Source organism: Lupinus angustifolius, chromosome LG08 (genome assembly GCF_001865875.1).
Source record: "Lupinus angustifolius cultivar Tanjil chromosome LG08, LupAngTanjil_v1.0, whole genome shotgun sequence".
Lineage (NCBI taxonomy): Eukaryota > Viridiplantae > Streptophyta > Magnoliopsida > Fabales > Fabaceae > Lupinus > Lupinus angustifolius.
Window position 1 is genome coordinate 3,390,233 of NC_032016.1, and position 27,348 is coordinate 3,417,580.

Below are 27,348 nucleotides of genomic sequence, written 5' to 3' on the forward strand. Positions count from 1 at the left end.
GATACAAGACAAAGGGCCACGCGCACTTGATCACACCACACTGACCAATGACCATACACACAACGCCACATTCTTCAATATTATTCATTCATAATATTTCAAATACATCACATTCATCACTTCTATTCATTTCTCAAACTTTTTTGTTTTTGTTTTTTCTGTCTTGTTTCACTTTCACAAGTCTTAGGGTTTCAAACTTTTCAAAGTCTTCCATTCCAAAATTCTCCACCAATTGGAACCCAAGCTTATTTTTTGGTCCCCAATTCGATTTTCTCACCCCTTCGATTCCCATTTTCTGTAGAAATTTCATTTTGGGCGATTGATTCTGTTGTGGAAAAAAAATTCACATGGGTTGGTGGGAATCGATTGTGGACAGCTAAAAAGAACGGTTTTTTGAAGTTGTGGAAGTGTTAGAAGGTTCAATAGATAGTGAGAAATGGTGTGTGTGCTTGTGAAGAGTAGAATTTAGAAACCTAGCTAGCTGTGTAGGTAGATAATGATTGGTGTTTGATTTTGGGGTGTGATTTTTGTAGGAAAAGAACATGGAGAATGGTTATGATGGGAATTTGGTTGAGAAATTCTCAGGGTTGGGGATTGACCAGCATAATCAACAACACGATGATCATCAATCTAACCACTCTTCTAACAATGATGAACACTTTTATCAGGTCATGAAGGCTGTTGAAAATGCTGAGGTCATCATTAAGCAACAGGTACTATGATTTCAACACATGCCCCCCTCTGATCTATGATTTATTGGATTGTGCATGCACCTTCTTCATTATTTGCATATGAAATTGTGTGGTGGTTGCCTTTTTTTTTGAAGTTTTGATTTGGTTCTGGATTATTTAATGTTGTTATGTGCTGTAGTACTTCCCAGATACTTGTATTGCTGACATACATTTAGCAAACTAAGAGAAAATATGCTCGAATTTTATGAGTCATTTGGAACCTTTTTCTGTTGAGATAGTGTTATTTTTTTATAAGCCCTTGGCGGCACTCGGTAGTCCTGGCTTTCATTGTTTCCCTGTCCTGGTTTGACTGCTGTGTTCCTTTATGGGGTCTTATTTTTTTGTTCTTATGAAAACCATTAATGTTGCATACCGTTGCAGTTTTAAGTTCACATTCATATAATGAAATAGTGGCATCTTTCATTGCATAGCATTTTAGAAGGGATATCAATTAAGATATGACACATTGCTTTTGACAGGTAGACGAGAATAATCGACTTAGGTCTGAACTTCTGAGTAAAGTTCAGGAACTAGAAAAATATGTAAGTTCTGTAATGGTATCTGCTCAATTTATTGCATATTGATTTTGTTTTGGAAAATATGAACATTTTTGTACTTAGTTTCTTTTACATTGATTCCTATGTTTTTGACTAACTAAGGTAGGAGTTGCCAACCCGACCTTTTTCTAGCAGATGTGACATAAGTTATTGATAGCGCATGATAGTGGCACTATTACACTATCACTCCTCTGGGCCACGATGTGTGTCAAGGTTCATTTTTCACTCTCATGGGCCATTGCAGCCACTTTGGTGGGCCATCAAGCTGCTACGTTCATGTGGCTTCGAGAAACCTTCATGCAGGATGCGGCTCTAGAATTGGGTTTTGTTCCACATTTCAGTTTCCCTCACTTTATTCCATCAAAGTTCTATCTCCCCTATTTAACTCAATAAACCTCTATTTTGCAATTTCCTTATCCTATTAAATGTGTTTATACCCTAACTTAAACTTACTTAATCTCAATTTTACCCTCACTTTGACTACCTCTTCCACTAAGATCTTCTTCCTCACACAAACTCATTGCATAAACCCAACTTCTTCATTGCACAAACCCAGAGCACAAGGGATTTTGCAGCCTCCCTGTTTGTTTTTTCCCAGCAGCGCCTATCCCCATTTAAACAAGTTAATTCATGTGACAACATTAGTTGGATTTATAGATGTCCATGATATAGGTCAATCCTAGATTATGGTATATTGAAATGAGGACAAGAGCATGATAATAAAGCCAAGATTGTATGTATAGTGCATGTACAAACACAGATATATATAGACAGATAGATGAAAGAAGAAATTCATTTAGAAAGGAGATTTGAGGATAGGCGATCCTCCTTAACATAAAAAGAAAACATAAACAACAAAGAAAATATAAATCACCAATGGAGCAAAGCTGCCAAATCCCTCAACACATACCAGGATTGCAATTTAGATTTATGGAAAGTTAAAATTTCTATAAATAATTTATTAATAATGGGCTTATTCGATCAGACAAAAAGGTTGAATTATATCTCTGAGGCATTTGTTTCTAATCTAATTTTTGGTTCTTTGTTGGCAATCACAGCTCAAAATGTCTATGGTAGAGCTGTAGAGCATTTCTGGTCTTTTAGTTGTTTGTTTGAATTTTTCTGAGTTCGATAGTTTATGTTCACAAACTAGATGAGAGTTATGAAGCCTTTCTCCATTTAATCCACCTAGTTTGAATCCTATTTTTGCCATCTCTATCACTTTTTAAGTTGGATCCAAGATAGGCAACAATGTGATGATTTTTTGGAACCTGTGTGGACTGTGGACTTGGGATGGTTACTGTTGTGGACCAACAAGGCAACAATCTGAGTTTCTCAATAGCTGTTTTGAGCAAGGGAATAGAAGCTCATACCTCGTGGGAGTAACTTTTGTATTTAAATAAGTGCTTATTTCCAAGCATATGCACTACTGGCATTAAGCAGACGAAAGATCTGAATTTTATGTGCTCCATGACTCCATTTGCAACATCATAATGTTTGCTTCAATCATGTTGACATTTTTATATGAACTACTGTTTTTAAAACTTTCTTGGTCTTAATTCATAATACTGGTCTCTCTACTGTTCCTGATTCAAGAATCTAGGCCCTTGATCCATCATGAATGTTCAAATGTAAACCCCTTTTTCAGTTCTTGACACTTTCCCAAAACTCAAGTAGTTTTCTTTTGGAGAAGCCCATTTAGAAGTCTAAATCTCCCTCTAAGGTTAAAGCTTTTGTTTGGAGTGCTGTTCTTAATAGGATTAACCCCAATGATATGCTCCAAAAGCACAAATGTCTGACCACTTTATCTCCTAATGTCCATAATGTGTGGTTCAGATTCTGAAAATGGACCTCACCTTTATTTAGGCAGAAAAGGTGCTTTGGAATAGATTGTTCTATATCTTTCAGAAGTCTTAGATCTGTCCTATGGACTTGCACTCCTTCCTGCTTACTAAGTTTAGTTGTTTTGGCTATCGTGGAGATGGCAAAGCTCTGTTTTTGTGGTCCTTTGGTGTATTTGGTTGGAAAGGAACAATAGAATCTTCAATGACACCTTTTTGACTCTTGATTATCTCTGTGATAGGGTAACTTGATTTGCTTCTCTCTGGTGCAAATCCCATGGGCTTTTTGGTGGTATTGGTACTTGGTAGATATGCAGATAGACTGGCATGCTTTGTTGCATGACTCTTGTGCTTAGTTTGTAGGTTTTCATTTGTTCTTATGAGGATTTCTTATCCTCCTGTAATATTCTCCCTTATTTTCTAATAATATTATTTGTTTTGAAAAAAATATTTTTAAAACTTTGCTTCCTTTCATTTTGATGAACATTCTATCATCTTTCTACAGTTATGACAATGGAAAAGTACACTTTATTTTCTTATTTTTGATAAAAGAAGAAATATAATTTGAGAGTGGATAGACAAGGTACAAGTAAAATGAAGGGTAACAGATAATTCTTAAAAACTATTGGAATAGGGCTAGACTAAGCATTTCTCTTTACAAAAATAATTAAAAAGAAAACTAGTAGTAAACAAGCTAATCAGTCCAATTTGAACCTTTTTACAGAGGCGTGATGAATCAGTGGATCAAAAATCACGTTTGGTTGCTCCATTGAAGGATCAGGGTCACGGACCTTCTGAATATTGTCAATCATCAGGTAATTGAGAATATATGCTCAACGGTACAGGGACATATTCTAGCTGATCAAACTAGTAAACTAGTTGCCTAGCAATAACAAATGTAAAAATGATGCAGCCAGATGTGATGCAGGCAACCATTCCGAGAACAATCAAGTTAATGGAACATTCAGAGTGCAGCCAAATGATCAGCTGCCTGTGGATAATACTGGCCCGTCTCAGTTGTCTTCACCTTCTACAAGGTCAAACTCTCCGAGCAGGTTTGTGATATCAAATATCAATTATAGTGCTAGAGCTACAATGTGATGAAATATTTATTCTATATATAATAAGTGTCAGAAGGATGATTTTTGTAATTCTAGAAACATGTCTTTTTCATAGGCGTCTACTAGAAGGAGACTATGATCCCCGATTTAATTTTCCTGGGCAAGGGTTGATGCCACTAGCTGAGATGAATAATTCTAATACCCTGTTGAAGCAGGTACCGCCTTTATTAGTTGTAAAATTTTATCTTTTATCATAGTTTGATATTTATGGTGCCACATATGTTATCTATTTAGGATCTGGCCATCAAGATTCGGGAACATGAAGAAGAGATCATGCAATTAAGGAAACATCTTGCAGATTATTCTGTTAAGGTAAAAAGGTGTAAAGTATTTTCTATGAGTGGTGATAATAGACTTAGAGTTTCCTTTTCCTAGATATCCTTATGTTAACCGATGATTTTTCCATGATAGGAAGCACAAATACGCAATGAAAAATATGCCTTGGAAAAGCGCATTTCATATATGCGTCTGGTATGCATGAAATTTTTGAAGTCCTTAAGCATCTTTACTTTCATCCATTTCCTTTTATTTGATTGGGATTATGCTCCTAAATTATTTGTTATTGCTTCTAGGCCTTTGATCAGCAGCAACAAGACCTTGTAGATGCAGCATCTAAAGCTTTATCATATCGTCAAGACATAATTGAAGAAAATATACGTCTTACATATGCATTGCAGGTTATTTTTTCCAACTTGTTTACTCGTTATTCATGTATGTTGATTTTTGCATGGTACTTCGGTTGTACTAAATATATTTTAATGAATCTCCATGGACAATAATTTTTCCTCTTGGGCTTTTCAAAATGAATTTAAAAATTACACCTCTGGTTTTTCTTGTCAGGATGCTCAACAAGAAAGATCAACATTTGTTTCATCTTTGCTGCCTCTTCTTGCAGAGTACTCTCTGCAGCCACCTGTTCTTGATGCCCAATCTATTGTGAGCAATGTCAAGGTCAGTTTTGATCTGTTTCCGTCATGAAATAAATAATGTTGTTATTCTTCCATAAGCACTTTGAAGTATAACCCCCGAATATGATACTTGCATGTATTTCAGTACTTCCATTTGCTCTCCCTTCTCTTGTGGGAGTACTGCATAGAGAAAAAGTCTTTTAAAATAACTATGGTGAAATAGGATTTGTGATGGGAAGTCCAAGATATTCCATGAATCTCACTTCTCCTCTCATTTAATTTAATTTTTTACTGGGAATAAGGCTTGGTTGTTGTTGTACTTGGACCACTTCGTCTCTTTTTGTAAGGTTATATGTAAATAAAATAAAAATGTATTGAATTAGAAAAATAAAATAATGCAAGATTTAGAGACCATATAATCTTAGTACGATAGAGCAGATTTGCACTAAAATGGAATAATAATTCTGATTTATGTTGAGGATTTTGGCAGTTTTGTTCTCTTTTTCTATTGCTGTTGTTTTGTTAAGGATGGTTCTTTATTCTCTCCCTTCTCTCTGTAATTTTTATTTCTTCATGAATTTCTTCTTTGATGCAAAATAAAATGCTATACTTTTTAAACAAATCATGTCTCATTTAAATTTTAGATTCAGTGGTATTTAAATTTGAAAATGGTGAAAAAGTTTCGTAGATACATATCTAGTAGAATACGGGACTGGGCAATTGGTATTGCATTATCTTTCTTGTTTTTTATCCGAAAAGGCTAAAATCTGCCACATGATCTTTGTATCTGGCATTTGAAGTGAAGCACATCTAAATTTGAAAATAATATATTCCTATTTGGGATGTGGTGCACATCAAAGTTTGAAAATGATGTGTTCCCACTTTCTTTCTCTGTTTAGTATCATGACAAGTCATCGATATTTTTTACTGGGAGTTATTTGTTTTTATCTTGTCTATTGATGTGGGAAGCTTGATGGAACATACAAATTTATGCAAAATTGTTTGTTTTCTATTTCATTTCTCGTGTTGGGGTAAAAAAACATTTACATTGTGCACACACCTTTTGTAAAGCAGTTGCTTGATATCTTAAGCAGATAAATATGTTAACCACTATATAGAAGGTCATACTTTTTTGTTTGCTTCTGAATTTTTCCAAAACTATTTGTTTTCTATTTCATTTCATGTGTTGGGGTGTAAAAAAAATTAAATAGTGCTTGATATCTTAAGCAGATAAATTTGTTAATCTCTACACAATTGTTCATACTTTTCTGTTAACTTCTGAATTATACATTCTCTGTTATCTTGTATTCACCATAAATTCAACTTTTTGGCAGGTTTTGTTTAAACATTTGCAGGAAAAACTTCTTCTCACCGAGGTATGTAGGAAGATACTTGGGTGCACAGAGTTCCTGTATGCTTGAATAGGATTTATACTAAAGTTTAACTGGACTTTGATATTGCCAAAATTATAGACATTTATATCCCCTTTTTGCTAGATGAATTGGATTTATTTATTGTATTTATTCTTGGTAAAAAATATTGTAATAATATTCTCTCTTGATGAATTTCTTCTTTATAAAAAATAACAATAATTATTCTTTGTTACAGTCAAAGTTAAAGGAGTCACAATATCAATTGATGCCATGGCGTTCAGATATGAGCAATGCAAATGTTGCTTCCCAATCACCATCTCACTTGATTCGTGCACCTTTGGCAACTTCAGTATGCTCATTTTGTGATTTGTACTTTTCTCTTGATGCTTAAACAAAACTCTAAATTGATACATTCTTTAATCAGAATAAAAATGGCCTTGAATTGGTGCCTCAGCATATGTACTCCCTAGCAAATACCCAGATCCATGTTGATGCTCAGACAGGCAATGATTGGGATATATTAAGTCGGCACCAGAGTGGCTTGGGTGGTGGGGTGGCAACGAATGTTGATGCGAATGAATTGGGGACATATTCTCCTATTGCAAGCAGGTTAGCTGGATCAAATGAAGAATGCTACTCTGAACTGATGTGTATTAGTTTGTTCTGTTTTGAGGGGAATTTTTTTAAAAGTTTTTGGTGGTCTTGATGCATGCAATGTTATCCCCTTCAAGTGAATACACTATTCATATTAACATTGATATTTTAAACAGATTGGGGTTCGTATAGATTACACACTGAGAATTTTCTTTTTAATCTGTTCCCTCATGTGATGTTCATTTTTTGTGGTCCCATCAGTATCTGGCCCAATGTTATGTAAGTGAATATTTAGGTTGACTTAAATCTCCTGTTGTTGTCTCTGGAATAATTTTGTACCAGAAAAGGAAAGTGGTGGTTTGCTTTTAATCTATGCTTGGGGTCCTCAAATGGGCATCTGTGTGTCTTAATGCCTGAGATGGTGATTACTATACTTAGCTGTCCTGCTAGTTGTAGACAATAGAGTAGGAGACTTGAGTCTTTTATTTCGTGTGTAATGTTGCTAAGAGCCAACCTAGTATGGTTCGTGATGCCACTCCTAACAGTAGATCTGCTTTGTGTTATAGGCCCAGTTTCAACTGCTTAGGAAGGGCCATTTCTCTGATTGCTCCCATGGTTTGATACAGATGAAATGAAATCCTGTTTGATTGAGATGAATGCATTTAGTTACCCTATTTTTTTCATCTCAAAACCTGCCAGGAGAGATAGTGAAGGAACCAAAGGGACTTGCACATGGTTTTTATTTAGTGGAGGTGTATTATTAGGTTCCTAGAGTGATGTTGTGGAAAGCTTTAGAGAAGAAATGTGTTCGAATTGCCTACATTTGAGCAATCAAGATATGTATTTGAGATCAAAACCAGTGTGAGAACACAAGATGGAGTCTTAGAAGATTTCCCTATTGCTAGATGACTACATCAAGGGTCAACATTGAGCCCCTACTTGTTTACTTGGTCTTGGATATGCTTACTGAGCATATCCAAGAACTGATGCCATAATACATACTTTTTGCGGATGATATTGTTCTAGTTGAAGACTCAAGGAATGAATTAAATTAGAAACTAGAAATGTGGAGACAAAATTTAGGAAACACATGACTTTCGTATAGGTCGAAATAGGACAAAGTATATGAAGTGTAAGTTTAGCAAGGAGCGGATAAACCTTACTTTAGAGGTAAAGATTGAAGATCATACCCTACTACAGGTCACCGGATTTAAGTTTTTAGGGTCAACCATACAACATAATGGGACTAAAGCTTTGTCAGTGAACATAATTTATTGTAGAACATTATAGTGTCGTTAGATCCAAGTAGTCCGTCCTAGTGACACTAAGGCTTGGCTGTTGTTGGTTTTTTTTATAGCACCCAGAGTCCATGTAGTCTCTTGCTTCTTGTTGAAGTTGAATGTATTATTAAATGTGGAAATCCTCTCTTGGTTTCTGCCTCTTACGGTTTGACAATGCTGTAATCTGTTCACAGGTTTTGTTGCAACAGTTAGTATACATGAAATTTAGCTTAAAATAAGGAATTGTTGATACCATCCTCTAGTTTCTCTTCTCATTGTCTGCTATGTCATCAATTCTGTTCGTTGAAGTAAAATTCATCACCAGGAGGCTGGAAACATGATATTTTGAATTTTATGATACTTAATGTAAAGGAGTGATAACAACCAACATTCTTTGAGCTGTTATATATGGCCATTTCACAGGAATCCTTCAGCCCATGATGCACATCCTGCACATTATGGAGAGGAGATGTCTAACAAACAGGTTACATTCCGTGACCCTGTTAGTAAGAATGAAGTGGATGATCATGATGGTGATGAAAACCAGAATGAGAGAGAAACTTCTGCAAACTGGAATTCAGGAAACCCTCCTTATACAACCGTTGATGATCCTGGTGCCTCATATTCTCCTTATTTACCACCAGTCCTCGAAGAACCTTCTTCTTCATTTTCCGAAGGTTAGAAATAATGGCCTTTTAAGCATTACTAAATGTTCTGAGCTTGGCTACTGGCTATCTCAAGTTGGATAAATAATTCTGCAGCTGCAGATGATGATCCATTACCAGCTATAGAGGGCCTCCAAATTTCAGGAGACGCATTTCCAGGAAGGGAACTTCAGGCATGCGGATACTCTATCAATGGCACCACTAGTTGTAATTTCGAGGTGCATTTTATCTGTCTATAATTTGGAACTTGTTATTTGTTGCTTTATTGCCTTAAAGAGTTATTAGTTATATATTGGATATCTGTCCTACCCATTTGACATTGTCTTTTGTGTCCCTTTTGTTGGATTGCCAGTGGATTCGGCATTTGGAAGATGGTTCTGTTAATTACATTGATGGTATTATTTCACTCCTGTTTGAGATTGTGTCCCCCCTTTCTTCTCTTCCACCCTAACATAATGACCTTAGTCATATTTGTTGTCCTTAAATGTAGGGGCAAAGCAACCCAACTATCTTGTCACTGCTGATGATGTTGATACATTACTTGCAATCCAAGTCTTGCCGTTGGATAGCAGGAAGCGTAAGGTACTATTGTTTCACTTAGCCCAACAGCAGTCAGATGCATGTTTGTAAAAGATGATTGAGTTATTATAATGTAACTTGCATTCAGATACTGACTTGGCCTGATATGCAAACTGACCCAAAGAGTCAGCTATGCGATTAAAACGAATTAAGAATTTCAAGGAGACTTGTGATAGATGCGAGCAACTAGTCCTTATAATCTTCGATGTTCATACAGGGCATTTTCTGTATGATAGCTTGTGCTTGTTGGCCTGTTATTTGTGGTAGGTCCAACAGCATTATATTCATTGTCAATTTTTCCACCTTGTAACCTGGTCACAACATAAATTTTATCAAATCTTTATCTTCTCTTTCTTTCCAAGTGCATACTAGATATTTTCCCTGAACCACATTGGTGGGTGGATCTTGAGAATCTAGTTAGTCATGAAGAGACACCGAGTACTAGACTGGCTTAAATTGTCCCTAAGGCCAACAAGAACAGCAGTTTGTATTATATTTTAGTGGTAAGATATGCAAGTTATACTATTTGTTAGTTGTGACCAAAGAAAATCTTGTACCATGGCTGGCAGGTTTCATTAGCCTCCTGTAGTTGAGTAGATTGAAAATTATGTCACATCCTCCACACTGCACACAATCTCATATCTTTTATAAAAAGATCTCTTTAATTGGAGAGCAAAATCAAATAACCAGAGGTTAAGCTACACTCTTCAGAAAGCATAGTTGTCAATTGTGCAACTGCACATTGCACAGGGCAATGGGCCTTTGTGCAGTAAATCCATCCTTCATTGTGCCTTTCATCGTACCGAGGTAATATTCATGCAATTTGTGGGATTCTTTGTTGCAAATGGGTAATGGTTTTTTTGGCCAACATCTGAGGCGAGGACACAAAAACCTTAAAAAGAAACAAAAGTTTGTTAATTTTGATAAAATCAAACAGTTATTCCATCCAACGCTCGTGAGAAGAGTTCATTGGCAGGTTGTGGCCAAAATGCGCTCTCTCACTCTTCCTGCAGCCTGTGACACTTGATGTGTACCCTATCTTTTCTTCCTGTTTGCTTCAGTCATTCTTCTTCATCTTTGATTATTATGATTATTATTATCGTCACTATAAGTGTTATTATTATTTCTCCTCTCTTTGAAAAATTCGGCAGACGTGTGCCTATTCATTAAGAGTAATTAGAATATTTAGTTCAGCTCATTTTTGGTTAATATCTTTAGTTTAGCTCTTGTTCATACCCACTGCTCCTTTGTGTTGCCTTTGTGAAGCTCTGTTTCACTTATCCTGTTGCCTTTGTCAAGAACCTTTGTATCCCTCTGCCAGCCCGTTTTGTCGTAAAAGGAAGTTGCTGGAATGTGACTCAGGACTCATGGAGGAATTGACTCGAGAGTTGACTTTTTTCCAACATAGATGAAAGTATGTTAATGGCACCGGCTAAAACACTAATGTATTAAAACATGAGTTGATCCTCATTTATCCTTGAAGAAAAAAAGAACCGTTGATTTAATATTAGAAATCAATGGTAGAGATCAAAGTTGTTAATTGACAATCATACCCTTTAGTGTTGATGTCTCCACCATTACATGCAACCTCCCATATCGTCGGCACCACCATCCTCTCCCCTATCGCCATTGTCCCTTCCACACCCATCTCCTTCATGTAGCCCCCCTTCCATCTTCCACCTCTTTCACCTCATCCACCATCAGACTTACAACCACCGCCACTGATCCATTCCCTTTGCCCCACCACAAGACCACTCCTAACCCCTAAATCAACTAAACACCACATTAATAAGAAATCAGAATCAAACTCAAACTCGAAACTCGGTCTGAGAGTCTAAATCAACATAAAGTTCAGAAAGCTTAAAATCACAGAAGCTACCATATGCAATCAAATTCACAGAGAAACCGTAAACCAAACACACAGAAGCTACTGAAATTTTAGGAAACCTAAGATTGGTTGAGGAATTTATTGGTACATTGAAGTAGAGTTTGATTGAAACCCTTGATTTTGGATGAGAGGTCGCACATGTACTATTCCGCAATAATCTCGTTAAACTAACTAAAAATTGAGAGCCTCACATTTCAAATTGTGATCGTGCCTCCATGGTAGAGTGGCTCTGGGGCCGAATGGAGGTGGTGTAAGGATGGGGTGGGCCATTAGGGTGACTGGGTAGGGCTGGAGGAAGGGCTTGATGGTGGCTATGGCAGTGAAGTTGAATGTAGGAAATAGAGATAGAAAGGGAATTTTCTAATTAGGATGAGGATATAATAGGAATGTCCTAAGTTGAGCATAATGAGTATCAACTCATGTTTTAAAAAACATGAGTATGTTAGCCAGCACCATGTTAAATTTGCCAATTTTTTGTAGTAGTTATAGAACGTACATTTCATTTGCAAGATAAACTTTTCATATTTATTAGTTTTTTATATAGTTATTTAAATTATATTTAATAATTTTTAAATTGTTGATTTGACTACTTGCTACATTTCAATGCAATGCAATTGCTCAATCAGCCCTTTGTGCCATAGTGCACTATGCTTTCCTAGTACTACAACTCATGCATTCTTTGTATTGTAGGGAGAGCCTGTGAAGGTTTTTGCCAATGATAACAAGAAGATCACATGTGGTGAGTACTTGTATCATATAGTTGATGTTTAGTAGTTCAGTTTTTGCTGCCATCTATGTAACTTTTAAGATGGACAACAAAGGATTGCAATATGCTATGGATTTTTCTGTAAATTTGAAGTGCTGTACCTAAGAGTAATCTTAGAGAGTCTTTCTGGGATTAAGCTCCTGCCATGTGTCACATCTTGTGTTATAAAAAGGAAAAAATATTAAACGATGTGATTGTTGTTGCGAAAGAAATTGTAGTTTCAAGTTTTCTAAGTGTTCATAAAACAGTTGGTGTACATCTTTAATATGAAGTGTACTCTATAATTAAAAATTTATGACATCAGATGTTCTTGGTGAGGATACACTGTAGTGCTATTCAGGTTGTTCGACAACTTTAAATGGCGAGACTGTGCCTTATTTATTTGGTTTGTGCATGGGACAAACATGTATAAGAAAGAGGTGTTAGTTTCAAATATCATGAATTCATTGACCCGATTTTTTTAAGGATAGAAAAAAAATTACAAAGATGAAGGAGGATAAAGAATTTTTTGTATCACAAAATATTATTTGAAAGAAAGATACTACAATTTGTTCTAAACAAACTTTTCTTCTTTATACGTATCATACTGATTGTCTTGATTTGTTTATGTGATATAGCTTTCCTCTTGTCTCTCTTTCTTCTTTCCTTCCTTCCTCTAGGATTGCAATTGTTGGTGAGTTCCTAAAGTTGTTGAGTTACTCTCTATGCTATTTTTTCTCAGATACGGAAATGCAGAGCCACATAGAGAAGACCTTCTATAGCGGACATGCTTCATATAAAGTTTCTCTTTCGGTAATTCAATGAAAGTAGATTTCTTATTTTTTATGAGTTTCCTTTGCGCATTGTACTGCCGGAATCTTGTTTTACTTATCCGTCTCCTATATGATAAATAAAAAAGTTTTATAAATGCTTTTTGGTTTGATATCACAGACTGGATATCTTGATATATGGGAACCAGCCACATTGGCCATTAAGAAGGAAGGTTACAGTATCAAATGCAGTGGACCAAGTGGAGTTGTCTTCACAGAAAAGTTTTCACCATCCACCACTGTATGGTGTCCTATTCTTTGATATTTTTGTGTGAAGGTTTTGGCTAGTTTGAATTATGGTGTATTGACTGGTCTGGGGAATAAAGTAAAAAAAAATTGGTGTCATTTGGGAAGTGTCTCTTCCTGCTTTTAAATAAAATTTCTCTCCATAATTATATAAGCTAAATCTTGGAAGAAACAAGTACCGTCTCAGTCTGGCAGGAGTGCCTAATTTTAGAATTGTAGTTATAAACTTATAACATTGTGAAAGCAACACCTTATTTGTGCATGGCAAATGAGTTTGTTTAGGACATATTATAGTTATTGTCCAGAACCAACTCCCCAAAAGCTTAAGCTGTTCGGCGAAGGCAAATTAGTGGTTTTATCAATCTAACATGCCTCCTCACGCAATATCCCTTTGGGCTTGAAGCATGGACTATGCACAAGCCAACCATACCTTGTGTTGAAACTTAACTTCTTATTTTATTTATTTAGAAGAGTGGGGATTGCAAGGATCAAAATCTTGACCTCTTTGGTCATAGAGGTTCTGATACATGTCAAGAACCTACTTTCCCAAAAGCTTAAGCTGTTGGGTGAAGGCATTGTCAGACTATACTAAGCCTGCCTGTAAAGTTGTAAGAAGCATGATATTGCAAAATATGTGATTGTTCATTTGACTTTCTGAGTTGTGTCGGGTAGGTATGAGAAAAACTAAAGATTTTAGTAAACCTGACGATAGATCATTTCTTTTCAATAACAAAATTTAAATTAAATGTTTGAAGCATGATATTGGTATATTTTACGGTTTTCTGTTGAACTTTCTGACTTTTATGAACTGATATATCTTCCGAGATAGTTATTAGGAAAACCTAAGAGTTCATTAACTTGATGGTATATAATTTCTGAACTTAATTCTCAACACCAGAATTTTATTAAAAATAAAGATGCCATTAAGACATGGTATGTAATGACATCTGATTGACTTCATGTTGAGTGGTTAGCTATTTTTTGATCTCCCATCTGCATTTCCTTTTGTAGGTTGTGATTCCATATGGGCATGTTTCAGAGTTTATTCTAATTGGTTCCAGTGGCACTGAGCATCTGTTAAGAGCAGAAAACAGTTCAATGGATGTCAGTGGGTAAGTATTATTAGAGTTGGTGTTGTTTTACAAACTGATAAAAGGTATTTAGTGGCTCATTTAGTGATGTTTCTTGTTCAAATATTTAAGCACTGATAATCTTTCCTTCAGGATATTCCACTATCTAGTTCTGTGTTATTATCTGATAAATAATGGACCTGACTTGACATAAGATTATGACCTGATACATTAGAGAGTTACGTTTTTTTAATCAAGAGGGATACCCCTTGTCTAGTTTCAGAATGGGAAAGTAGCTCTTCAAAGTTGAGTGATTCCAAAGTCAGAAAGTAAGGATGTATCCACCCTTAGATTGAGTAAAGTGCAGCATGATCTCAAATGGCTGTAGTGTAATAGGAGTCTTTTTTATGCTTGTCTATTTCTTAATGTTTTCTTCTATTGATAATATTCTTTATTATTTATATTGCTCTTTTTTGCAGTGCTAGAGATACTATTGTGCTCACTTTGAGATTATTCATCTACAGGGTATACAAACCTTCCCCCTTAATTTATGCACTACTGATCACTATAAAGTCGTATTATATATGCTTGAACTTTTCCATTCTGCCTTCCTGTTTGCTTGGCATTTCACTGTTATGTTATAAATGATTCTTAATTTGTTTCTTTCTAGCCGAACTGTGATTCGTGCACCCTCGCCTACACATAAAAGGGGCAGCCTGGTGTGTTATAAGACACCTATTTGTGGATTTTGGGGAAGGGTTGGACCCACTAAGTGCCTCTGTATTAGGCAGCCTTACTTTGCATTTGCAAGAGGCTAATTTCACAACTTAGGCCTATGACCTCCAAGTCACGTACAAGTACTCAACCATTGGGCCAAGTAAAGAAATGAAAAAGAGTGGGAGAGATGGTAGAGCTTGGTTTTCCTATATCATATTTTTTGTTTAGCAAATCATTAGCATTAACAATATAATTTACTGTAACCTATGTTGAAGCTAGAAATAACTAGCATTTGTTGCCTTGTAGTCAATAGTGCACGACTGTGCCACTATGGCTGCTACATGTGCATCATGGAGTGCTTTTCACTTGCAACTGCTATTAATGTGGCTGCTAGAGTTGGGGTTTTTTCAACATCTGTTTCACTCTTTTTTTTATGCAATTAAACCCTCACTTTAACTTGCCCCCTCTTTATCTTATAAATGTCGTGTTTCCCTCATTTAAACTCAGTAGATATCAGTTTTACCCTTATTTAGATTGACTCTTCCACTGACTGAGAGTTAGTCGCGAGCCATGGAGAGATCCACCTTCTCTCTTCGGTTTTATTCCATCAGCACCTACCTCTATGACAACAAATTCCTAGTAGCAGGCTACCTGGTTTGCGCTCTATGCACCCTGTTCTGGAAAGTTCTCAGCATCCCGTAATTGTGTCATGCAGCTTTTTGCTCTATTTCAGCTTGTTTTAGCCTTCTCTGGCCAAACCTACCTATGTTCTGCTATGGTTTTTGTTATTATTAACTTATTATTACCATTATTATTTTTTCTATTAACATTGACGGTAATTGTGCATCCAAATGGTGAATTGAGTATTATTGATTTAGTATATGTATGAAAATTTATGTTCACTATATATTATATCTTTACTAGGCCAGTATTATTTATTTAGTATATGTTTTAAATTTCTAGGGTCAGCTGGTCCCTCTCACTATCCGAGATTTGTCTCCTATGTCAAAGTAGGACTGCAATGAATCAAACCAACTCGATATTCGTTGAAAACTCGACTTGTTATTTAGTTTGATACACTTGGTTCATGAACCAAACACATTCAATTTGAACTAAAAATTGGGTTTGTTAAATAATGAGACGAACATGAGGCAAATATAGTTCAACCCTTTAGGTTCATTAGTTGACTTGATTATATATACATATATAGAGAGAGATAATCTTTAAATGTATACATATTAAATTTTTAACGATATATGAATATATATACATAATATATATTATATATTTTACAATTAAAATATTCTTACAAATCGATTTTAAAGTCTCATTTCTCTTTATGTATGTATACTAATGATCACCATTGTAGCTGATAAACGATATAAATTTGAGTTTGTTAACTTGCTCGAAAGTTAGTGAATTCTAATTCAGCCGATCATGAGTCGAAAAAATAGTTTGCATTGAATTCGACTCGAAACTCGATTCAAGCTATTCCTTAATGAGTCAAGTTGATTTGAGTCAAGCTCGACTGGACTCATTCTCACCTCTATGTCGAAGTTGTAAATACTGCCAAATAACGGGGCTATAGCAGTATAGTGGTGTGCAGTTGCCCTTTGCCACTCTGGAACTCCTGTGGCATTGCGTTTCTGTATTCCGCCTGTCGCACCAAGTATAGTGGGTATTGCAGGTGCAGCAACCACAATTTTTTGCACATCTCTCTTCTGAAATCCATCTATTTTCAATATCCATCAGTTGCAGCCACTAAGAAGTTCTATATTATTGAGTCTTACCTTGCGATTAAAAAAGGCTGATTCTGTGACTCGAACCCATGACTTGGAAGTCATGGGCAATTTGAACTCTTGTACAAAGGCTATCATTCCAAAAAAATAAAAAGAAAAGTGGAGAGGTGATGGAGCTTTGGTTTCTTGACATATAAATTTTGTTTCATTTAGCTTATTAACAATAAATCTACTGTAACTTATGTTGACTGTAGAAATAGTTGCCTGCATTTTTTAGATTTGTTCTCTTGTTGGGCAGTATATTAAAGTAGTCAATAGTGCCTAAAAGCAGCACCTATAACAGTGAAGCAGTGGGCTGTGGCCCTTTACCACTCTGGATTCCCTGTACCATCACGTTTCAGTATCATGTGCATCACACAATCTACATCTGGCGAATCCATCCATTTTCTAACCAAATCCTAGCTGCCTATGCATTTTCCAGCCAAGCTCACCCAATCTCCACCCATTTACCTATCAAACTGCCCCTGTCTGGCCAAGCGTATCAAGTCCACCCCTTTCCGGCAAGCTCATCCCTTTGCATCTTCCTCTGTTCTGCATGCAACTCTCTTTCTCTTTCTATGTTTTTCTATCTCTTCTTTTCTTCCACAAGGAGAATTTTATTTTACTTTTCTATATTTTTTAAATGCTGCCATTCTATTTTTCAATCTACATCATGTTGACTCTTTGAGATTTGAGTCTGGAAACTCTTTATTGTTTCACTATTAGGATTATTAATTAGGTGTTTCACTATAGCAGCAATCCCACTCCATTCTATGCCATTTTTTGGAAGCAGGCTGTTTTGATTAGATACCCTTACTTCCCTTAATTTATAGTCAATTGAGCTTTGTAAGCTTAGGAAGTTAGGATATTTACTTGTCCTCCAGTCCTTACTTATTGCTTCACTCCATTATTATACATGCATTCGGTTTATGTTTTGTTTTTGTTTTTTTTATTCGTTTCTCGCATAATATATTTTATACTAAGCAGTGATCCAGTGGCTGAGTATATTCAAGGATTGTTCTGATTTTCCTGGTTCTGCAGGCTGGGGAGAAAAGGAGAGGAAAGAGAAAGGGGTTATTCTTTAACAAGTAACAAGAAGTATATGATGTAGGTGGAAACCAAGATGGATGATTAGGGGTTGGTGCTTTGTGTGCTACCTAAATTTTTGCTCCTTTCATATTCTTATATATTCGGGCTGAATTAGCTTCTGATGTAATTGTGAATTTATGCAATCCATTTCTTTTGATGTCAATATTTAGTAATTATTTTTTGCTCTCTTCCTTGTTTTGTAACTCAATTGTTGTACCGCATGATTGTCATATCATTTTGTGCATCTATTTGCATGAGTGTGTGCAATGTGCCTGAATATACAGGCTATGTCCCTCACTGTCATTAAGCATAATGATTCAAAGGAAAATTAGGTAGTTACCCTTTTTTGGTACTACCAAGAGTATCTCCTTACCTTTCCTTATGGTAAGGAACTAATACCTTTCGGCGTTCGTGGTTGTCCCTCCCAATAAGTGTGCTCACAGAAATCGAGTTCTTAACCTTTTGGTCATCCTGGGGATCTAGTGGGGTCTTACATCACTAGACCAACTTCTTGGTGTATATATAGTTGCCCTTTGAATTTAATGAACCAACACTATTATTTCAAGGGTCTAGTATTTTTTAAATGAAAAATGATGCCACTTAGATGTATTGGAATTAGAAAACTGCATTAAGGAGTTAAGATTAGTTGTGTGGATGGGAGAATAAATCTGTGTAAGTAAATGTTGTTTGAAATTTTTCACCTTCTACATGAATTACTTCACCTTGCTGCATGTCCCAATAGAACATGGTTTTGCCAATAAGTGAGTATCATATGAGTATTATTTTAAGATCCAAAATATTTTGCATTAGAAATAATAAAATTTTGAAGATATTAACTATATCATTTTATTGTGCGCCGGTATGATATGAGCATTTTATTAAATAAAATTAACACAATTTTAAGTGGCGCTACAAACAAAACCACCGAAAGCAGGGTCCTCCTAAGTTTTCTTTTTGGAGTGTTAATCATAAAGGTCTCATAAAGATTGAGCCAACAAAATTGCTAGCTTAATTAAAATGGTTTATATCTGTCTAACAAACACAGAAACAACATAATGACAAAGATTCAATTCTTGATGTGTATAAAAAGAGTTTTGGTGATAAACACAACAAAATATATTAGTCTTTGACTATAACAACAAAGAGAAGGAGAAATATATGGCCTATAATATAACTATGGTTTTAATTTTATAAGGAAGGAGACATTAGTTAGATATATGCAACTTGAGTCTTTGTTACAAGGAACTCGAAGGTTAGTCTCATAGCTATGATATTCATCCAAGATAAAGCCAATGACAAAAGTTATAATTAAAATTCCAAACTCATTAATTGCTAGCTATAGATTATGTTCTAGACTCTAGAGTATATATTGCCATATGCCAATATTTTACTTACATGTGATACTTATACAATTATAAACATACGTGTTATAAAAATAGAGTAGTATCAACAAGGTATTGATGAAGTTGAGTATGAGCATTTTCTAGCAAATAAAATCTTCATTTGAATCTCACACATTATTTTATAATTTATTACAACTTTCTATGAAATAAGAACTAGATATATTTTTCTCACAATAGCAAACATCATTCTTATTCTTATTTGGGTCTTATAATATCTATATTTTTTTGGCAAGATTTATCTCTTTTTTCACGTTCCTTTCGCTAAGAACAATCAAGAATTATTTTTATTTAAAAACAAAAGTCAGAAAACATGAATGATACATACGAGAATAAAATAAGAAAGAATATTCTTATTTCGTTAAGAACAATTACTGTGGTTGCTCTAAGGCCCACTGGATCCTATAAAGACCAAAAAATTAAGGGTTTGATTCCTAAGTGCAACACTTATTGAAAGGGATTAGTTCTTTATTTATTGAGTGAGACATATCTTTATTAGTACAAAAAAGAACCCTTATCTGCCAAACAAATATCTAAGCATTATCTCAAACGGTATATACTGATATAGCTCTCTCAATTAATAATTTATTACAAAAAGGTTAAGATTGGCCAAAACAAATATAGCCTAAATAATTATATAAAAAAAACTATCTATAAGCTCATTTGTTGCAGACAAATCCTTTTAGTGTAAAACACAATTATTAGGGAGAAAAAAGTTGAAGTAATGGTCTGGAATTGAAATCAAAAGCAAACATCATGTCATAAACTTTATCCACAATTATATGATAAGTAATATTTCCTAACAAATCAATTTAAAGATCCTCCTATAAAATAATGTGTTACTTCCGATACACATGTTAAATCAAATAATGTATATTACCTTTTCTTATGATCAGAAGGATCTTTAAGCTGATTTGCTATGATGATATAATGAAATGTTAACCGACTGAAAACTATATATGTATTGAAGAATTTTTACATTGTTATTGTATTATCTATTATTCATTTTTAATCACTATTGATGATTAAATAAAAATAATACAAATAAATGAAGAATCATATCTTTACATAGTGACTGCATAGATAGTATACTCATTAACCAATTGTCCAGCTCCAAATTCTCCCCTGGTATATTTGCCTTCATATACCTATACAAACAGAGGAACAGTGATCCTCTACAATATTGTAGAGACCAAAATTTCCTTATTTTTAATGGCAAAAATATAATTTCATTCATTTGATTGTAATTAAATGGATAAATATGTCATTAAAAGTTATATATTCCTGTTTTATTCTTTGATATATTTGCTTCTCTATTAATGTTGAGGATACTAACCACAAACATAGATGGTAAAATTCATATTTAATTATTTTTAATAAAAATATTTCTAAAACTAAATAAAATGTGTCATTTAGTAATATTAAATTATCTCGTAAAATGAGAAAATACTTATTCCAATGAAATATATCTATATTTCTATTTCTTCTCTTCCATAACCCAATACATATGCATGACACCATAAAAAGGTAAAACGTGGGCCCAAAATTTCTTGATTTGGTCCCCTATCCGCTATATACAATCAAGCAAGTTTTGGATGAATTTGCAACATACCAAATCCGGCGGTGCCTCTTTTTATCGCTTTTCGTTGAAGGCTAGGGCCACTTGCTACTTTTAGAATTTAGGTGAAAGAACCATATAATATGTATCATGTTGATACCATACTAGAGACTTAATAACCTCATATATATAACCATACTAAGATGCATAATGCAGAAAAATGAGGAGCATATAGCCACCTAAGAGCTGAGGGACTTGCATGAAACAAGTAGAAAGTGTAATGCAGCCAAGGATGACTTGCCGGTAATAGTGTAGGCAAACAATTGTTGAGGTCCGTGACTCTTTTATGCTTAACATCCCCGCCGGCAAGTTGGCCTTGGCTACATTGAGCTCTTTTCTGTTCATGTAAGTACCATAGTTTGGCTCAACCCAATTTCTTAAATTGTGCTATACAATCATAATTGTGGCTACTGTTTCAGAGTTTCCTCAATAATATTATAACCTTAATTGTAGCTGCATTTTCCCACAATTTTCCACGATCACATTAAACACAATGTAACTGTGATGGCAATTTAAAGCACGGGTTAAATTATCAAAGCAAGAAGACAAGAAGTATTTCTACTGCTTATATATCTCTGAGATAAGTGCAACTCAATTTGACAATTATTTTGTCTGATAAATATATACGTGAGTTCTGAATATGTTGGTTTCTTTTTTATTATTTCTTTTTACCAATTTGAAATCAAAGTTTGAGACTACCGGTTGTGCTGATCCTATTAGCTTATAGGTCCCGTCCCGTATGAGGAAAAAAATTAGAGCCTAATTTATAAAATAAAAAAAATTAATGTGAACCTTTTATGTCCAAATTTTGAACATAATTTATATCCAAAATAAATTGGAAGGGCGTTGAGTACCAATTACATATAAAAAGAATTTAATCATTTTATAACAATTACAATTACAAATAAATTAAAAGCACAACACTTTTTAATCTCAAAATAATGTTGTTCTTGATATTTTAAATTAATTGACTTATTGATTTGATTGAGAGAATTGTCAATTTTAGATTTAAATCGATTGAATCTAACTTATTCACATTAGTTTTAGTGTCTGACTAATAAAATAATCTAATAAGCAACTTAGATCAATCACATGTTAGATTCATAGTCTGGCTGGTCGGATCAGCCTCTTTTCTGGGATTCCAATTTTTCCCTATAAAGCAGGAATCAATACAAAAAATATATGTTTTGCATCGTTTGCAAGCATAAGAAGTACAGTAAATGTGATAAGGAAAATAGGTGGCGAGAAGAGAGATGAAGAACTACAGTAATAATATAATAAGGTAAGGTTCATTCATTAAAGGTAATCGGTGCCTTTCTTACTTGGACCACAAGAAATCTTAACAAATAGTTCCATACACAAACACTAATCACCAGATACAAACATCAAACTTATAATTCATGACAAACTAAAACCAGTGAAAAACTTTTATAACAGCAGAAGTTATGTATCTGATGATGTCTTGCATGTAACCTTCTAAGGTGACTCTAATTAAGTCTACCAGTAGAATACTACATCCAATAATGGCAGCCAACACCAAAACAATCCAGATAGGAAGAACATACTTAACCAGAAACTTTCTCAACTTCTCGAATTTAAGACGATGGAAGGCGCAATTAACTCGGTTAATGATTTCATCCAAATCTGCCGTGTTTGTTGGCCTAATGGATTTGTTGATCTCATTGAAAATTTGCATGACTTTTGCATCACTCAATTTGGTCTGAATAATTTTCTCATCCACCAACACCTTCACATCCTTAGCAGTCCTTATAAGAGATCTCATCAATTCAACATACTTTGTTACATATAAACAATTTGATTGAGTCAATGACTCATATGCTACCAAGTTTCTCATAATCACTTCTGAGTTATGATCCAATCTTATCTTGGGCAAGTAAAATATGAATTCTTCATGTAGCACATGGTTTTCACTTGATGAGATAACACCATAAGTTGGGTTGAAATGGATTCCAGCTTGATGTAGTTCTGTTACTGATGGAATCTCAACATGGATGTCGAAATTTGTTGACTTCTGAAAAAATAATCCATATATGTTCTTAACAAGTCCTAAGATAAGTGTAATGAATTTCATCAATGGATGGTTAATGTTGGTAAAAAGATTATGGAAAAATACAACTGCAGGATAAAAGAGTCTTAATAAAAGTACTATTAGTATAACTAATAGTGTAACTATAAACAAAAATGCAAAGAGAATACATAGCCCAGGAAGAATCAAAATTGCCAATAAACGCATTATGATACAAATACCATAGTAAATGCATCCTTCACCTCCTCCTATTATAGGTTCTCCATCAGGCATAGTCCCCCACACAATGAGACTATAAACAGGACGGTACATTTTTTTCAACCGAGTTAAGGTACTATCACTTTGTTCTGCATCTTTATCAGGATTGAAGTTTGGATCATACTCATCAGGATTGAGTTCGGGGTCGTGCTCATCGGGATTGAAGTTGGGTTCATGTTCATCAGGATTCAAGTTGGGATCATCCTCATCAGGGGTGGGGTTTGGATCCCGCAACATCAAATGGTACATGAGATCCAACAAATGAACATTTTTCATAGGTTCTTCAGATTCATCGGAGAGTTCCTGGTCTGAGTAGACGAAAGGACACAGCGCTTTACAGAAATGTAGCATTTTAGAACCCATATCTTCATATTGTGGATGTGGTTTTTCAGTTTCCATGTTGACGACAACGACTTTCATGATTTCTTCTACAATATGAATAGGAATTTGATTTTCCAGCATGAAAATGTCCCTGATGATAGCATCTTTTGTCAACTCTACACCACCATAGTTAACCAGTGGCATCCTGTGTTTTGCAGCAAAAATGGAACTTTTCAGGTCTACTTTGGTCACAGTTTCAACACTTTCTTCATCTTCTGTTACAATGACCGAATTGCTAAGCAAATCGTAAAGGAATAACGCATCCACGGTCATCAAGTACAAAAGGGTATAATCTTTGAACACTATGCTAGTGTCATAACAATCATGAATAAGGGAAGCAAGGTTAGAGTTACTGAGTTGTTGAACTACTTTGGTGAGGACATTAGTGTGGTTGAGGACACTGGTAAGTGCAGATATCTTCAAGTAATCAAAGCAGATTTGAGGAATGCAATGATGATATGGACCAAGTCCCACGAATTGAGGTGTGAATGCTTCTGGCTTGGTACAACTCAGTGACTTTGGGACACGGTACACACAGAATGTTGCATGGTACTTTTGATGTTTCATCAACTCTTCAACATTTAACACTGCATGGTCGACAATAATATTGTTGGGATTAATGGTTATTGATTTTGAGACTGCGTTGGAGGCCATCATTAGTTTTCTATGGGGTTAATTTTGGGCCGTAATTGAAATCTTGTATGCATGATCAAGCGCATATATATATATATATATCATTAACTCAAATATGAGAACAGTTCTAGTTACAGTATAAATGACAGTAAAAACAATAAATCTGCATCTTAGATATTATAACAAATTATAGATGTTAAGATGAAAAGTTAGTTATTCATCACATATCATGTGTATTTATCTTTTAATTTTGATCATTCAAATAAGATTTAATGACCTATATTAATTATTCTTAGTGTATTATTTTCACGTGAGTCGCTTCTTATATATAGAATCTAATATGAATTATGAAGATTAAAAAATATATGCACACATGACTAGTAATTAACTTTGAATTATAATTATACACTATATGATTGGTTGTAAAACCCAAATTTATTACCTTAGTGTTTTTACTAGAGAAATATTTTTATTTAAGTCTAAAATATATATATATAACTGAAATAGGAGATGGTGACAAATGGCTTAAATTTAAAAATTTAAAACTTTTTAAAATTATATTATCCATATAAGAGAGAATCTGAATTCGTTTAGCACCTTCCCTGTCTCTTCCTGTGTTCAACAACCATACGTTCAAAGTTTCAACTTAAAACTATGAAGAAATGACGTGTGAACAAAATTATAATGGGGTGCAAATATTTTCCAATAGATTATTATGAAGCACACGGAAACATGAATCTAAATTCATTTTATGAAACACACAGAAACATGAATCTAAATTCATTTCAGTATTTTATACCACCTCTCTCTAATTATACACTCTTTTTAGGATTAGTAAACTCTTTCTCCACCTCATCAACATGAATGATTTCTATATTCAATTGATTAGTGTAGTTTTAGAAGAATTGATTATTTAATTTTGTTAATTTTGATTTTCAATTTTAATTAACTTATTAAAAATTGTCATTGTCTTAGTAGTAGCAGACAAGATGTAATCCACGTTCATTTACAAGCCATCTCTTATCCATATATAAATAAACTATTTTTAGGGTAGACCAGTAGGAAAAACACTTATTCACTTACAATATGTTTCAAACTATATACTAAATCAATGATAACAAAGAAAAAATAGAAAAATGATTAATATTTAAATTTTTAATTAATATGACATGTTTTCATTGATTTGGTACATACTTTAGAATACATTGTTTAATTTGTGTCAAGTTTAATGAGCAGTAATGTATTTTTAAAATCAAATGGTGACAACTTACGTTGTTTTTAAATATGATTTTAGATAAGTGTATAGAGTTAAAGGATGAAAAATAAAAGAGATAGATATAATTTAATTTCTTGTAAGAAAAATTGTTAATTTTAAGCTGTTAAATTAACATTAATTAATATTTAAGGAGAGAGCAAGTAAGGATTATAAATATTTGTCTTTTGGCACACAATCTTTGACTTTACCTACTTTTTCTCATATGATTGTAAACTACATTTAGCATTCACATAATAGTATATTAATTAACTAAGTCTATTATAATTGGTGCATGATTGAATTGAATGACACTATTCTTCGTATGGAAGTTGTGTGAAAAATAAAGAAAACATAAATAAAATGATATTTATATCTTTATTATTAACATTAAAATTATAGTTTTATTTTTAAAATCGAAAGAAAAAATGAATTTCTCTCTTTATTACTGGAGAATAGTCTCATTCGATTCAATTCTTTAAATCAATATTGTGAAACCTGAGCCGGACGTCAAACTGATAGAGGTCTCGTATTTGGTTTAACTGGTTTAAACGGTTAAACCGTCCGGTCTGACTAGATGTCTATACATAATTAATAATTTTATTTACAAATATATAGTTATATATAAATGTAAAACTTTATATAATTAATAATTATGTATAATTATATTGAAGTAATAACATCTTCATCTTTTTTTGGATGGTAGTAAAACAAAATATTAGAGCAGTATTCCATTTTTTTTAATTTTTAAGTGAATCGTCCGGTTAACTTCCCGGGTTAATTCGGTTTAACCGGGTTTAACATGATCGGACTAAAATTTCCTCAGTTCAAAGCGATTCAACTCTCATTCAGTTAAGACTGCAATACAAAACTGTTTTCAAGTCTGATCAGCGGTCAGATCGGTCAGACCGTCCGATACGATTCTCACAATACTGCTTTAAACATGATTTTTATAACTCTGTATTTGTCTCTTGTGTGAAAACTCAAAACCAAGTATAGTGCATTTCAAAATGATAAATATATCAAATTTAAAATGAAATGTAACTTCTTTATTTACTAAATATGTGTCCAAGAGCACATATTAAAAAGAAAAAAAATAATATGTGATGGGTCTTTTATAATAAGATAATTTTTCTCTGAAAACAATATTTTCCTCTGGAGAGGAATATGACCTAAGCTGAACATGGCATAAGGAATATTGAAACTATCATCAGGTGGATCTATACTTAAACTCATCATATTGTTACTTGAAACGAGAAGTACACTAGCCTTCCAAGTATCGATTTTTTCTAATAAGCTAATTCATTTGGCACATACGGATTCACTCTTTTTAATTTCCAATTCAAGTATCATTCTTTTATTTCTGTATTTTCAAATTGAGAATTCTTTGCAAATGAAAAGATGTTAAAGAACTTCTTACTTCCCGAATATATCTCCTACATCTATATATAAATGCTTGTTTTATAAAAAATACACGCACAAAAAAAAACATTTCGCACGGCATGGGTTAGTTTCATTTTTTTCTTCTCTTTGCTGCTCAGTTCCGTATTGCAGCATTCTTTTTTATTAAGTGTTTGTGTAGCATTTGATTTTGTGGAATAGAGGTCTGTTTCTATATAGATATAAACATTAGAAAAAAATTGGAATGATTTAGTAGCACTCTACTATGTGGTCTTGGTTGTTGTGGAATATAATTATCAGTTGTCTTCTCCATTGATGTTTTTGATTTTACAAGTTTATTAGATTT

General features: G+C 34.0%; 2 protein-coding genes across 7 annotated transcripts; one reads left to right on the forward strand and one right to left on the reverse strand.

Annotated features, from left to right (window-relative positions):
* On the forward strand, positions 27-18,343 carry LOC109354270. 6 transcript variants are annotated; one of them, XM_019596639.1, is made up of 23 exons: positions 29-439; positions 534-713; positions 1,211-1,273; positions 3,854-3,944; positions 4,058-4,184; positions 4,306-4,405; positions 4,485-4,562; positions 4,662-4,721; positions 4,823-4,927; positions 5,091-5,201; positions 6,493-6,534; positions 6,767-6,880; positions 6,956-7,140; positions 8,829-9,082; positions 9,167-9,288; positions 9,423-9,465; positions 9,561-9,652; positions 12,228-12,276; positions 13,025-13,095; positions 13,234-13,353; positions 14,370-14,470; positions 14,908-14,953; positions 17,965-18,343. In XM_019596639.1, the coding sequence occupies exons 1-23, from the start codon at positions 437-439 to the stop codon at positions 18,013-18,015; spliced, it is 2,208 nt and encodes a 735-aa protein (XP_019452184.1). In that variant the 5' UTR covers positions 29-436; the 3' UTR covers positions 18,016-18,343. The 6 variants fall into 6 exon arrangements, with proteins under 6 accessions (XP_019452188.1, XP_019452184.1, XP_019452185.1 ...); XM_019596640.1 differs by lacking the exon at positions 17,965-18,343 and adding an exon at positions 17,911-17,931 and having other exon boundaries at positions 4,043-4,184; XM_019596638.1 differs by having other exon boundaries at positions 30-439; positions 4,043-4,184.
* Positions 22,413-24,370, reverse strand: LOC109353822 (putative UPF0481 protein At3g02645). Its single transcript, XM_019596184.1, has one exon. The coding sequence runs from the start codon at positions 24,368-24,370 to the stop codon at positions 22,439-22,441; it is 1,932 nt and encodes a 643-aa protein (XP_019451729.1). The 3' UTR covers positions 22,413-22,438.

What these genes read in the sequence shown, in the direction of transcription:
- LOC109354270 (XM_019596638.1), top strand. An exon ending in TTCTTCTTCATTTTCCGAAG is followed by an intron (nt 9,083 to 9,166) that starts GTTAGAAATAAT and finishes ATAATTCTGCAG; the next exon opens with CTGCAGATGATGATCCATTA. An exon ending in TGGATAGCAGGAAGCGTAAG is followed by an intron (nt 9,653 to 12,227) that starts GTACTATTGTTT and finishes TTTGTATTGTAG; the next exon opens with GGAGAGCCTGTGAAGGTTTT.
- LOC109353822 (XM_019596184.1), bottom strand. Translation starts at nt 24,370, where the DNA reads ATGGCCTCCAACGCAGTCTCAAAATCAATAACCATTAATCCCAACAAT.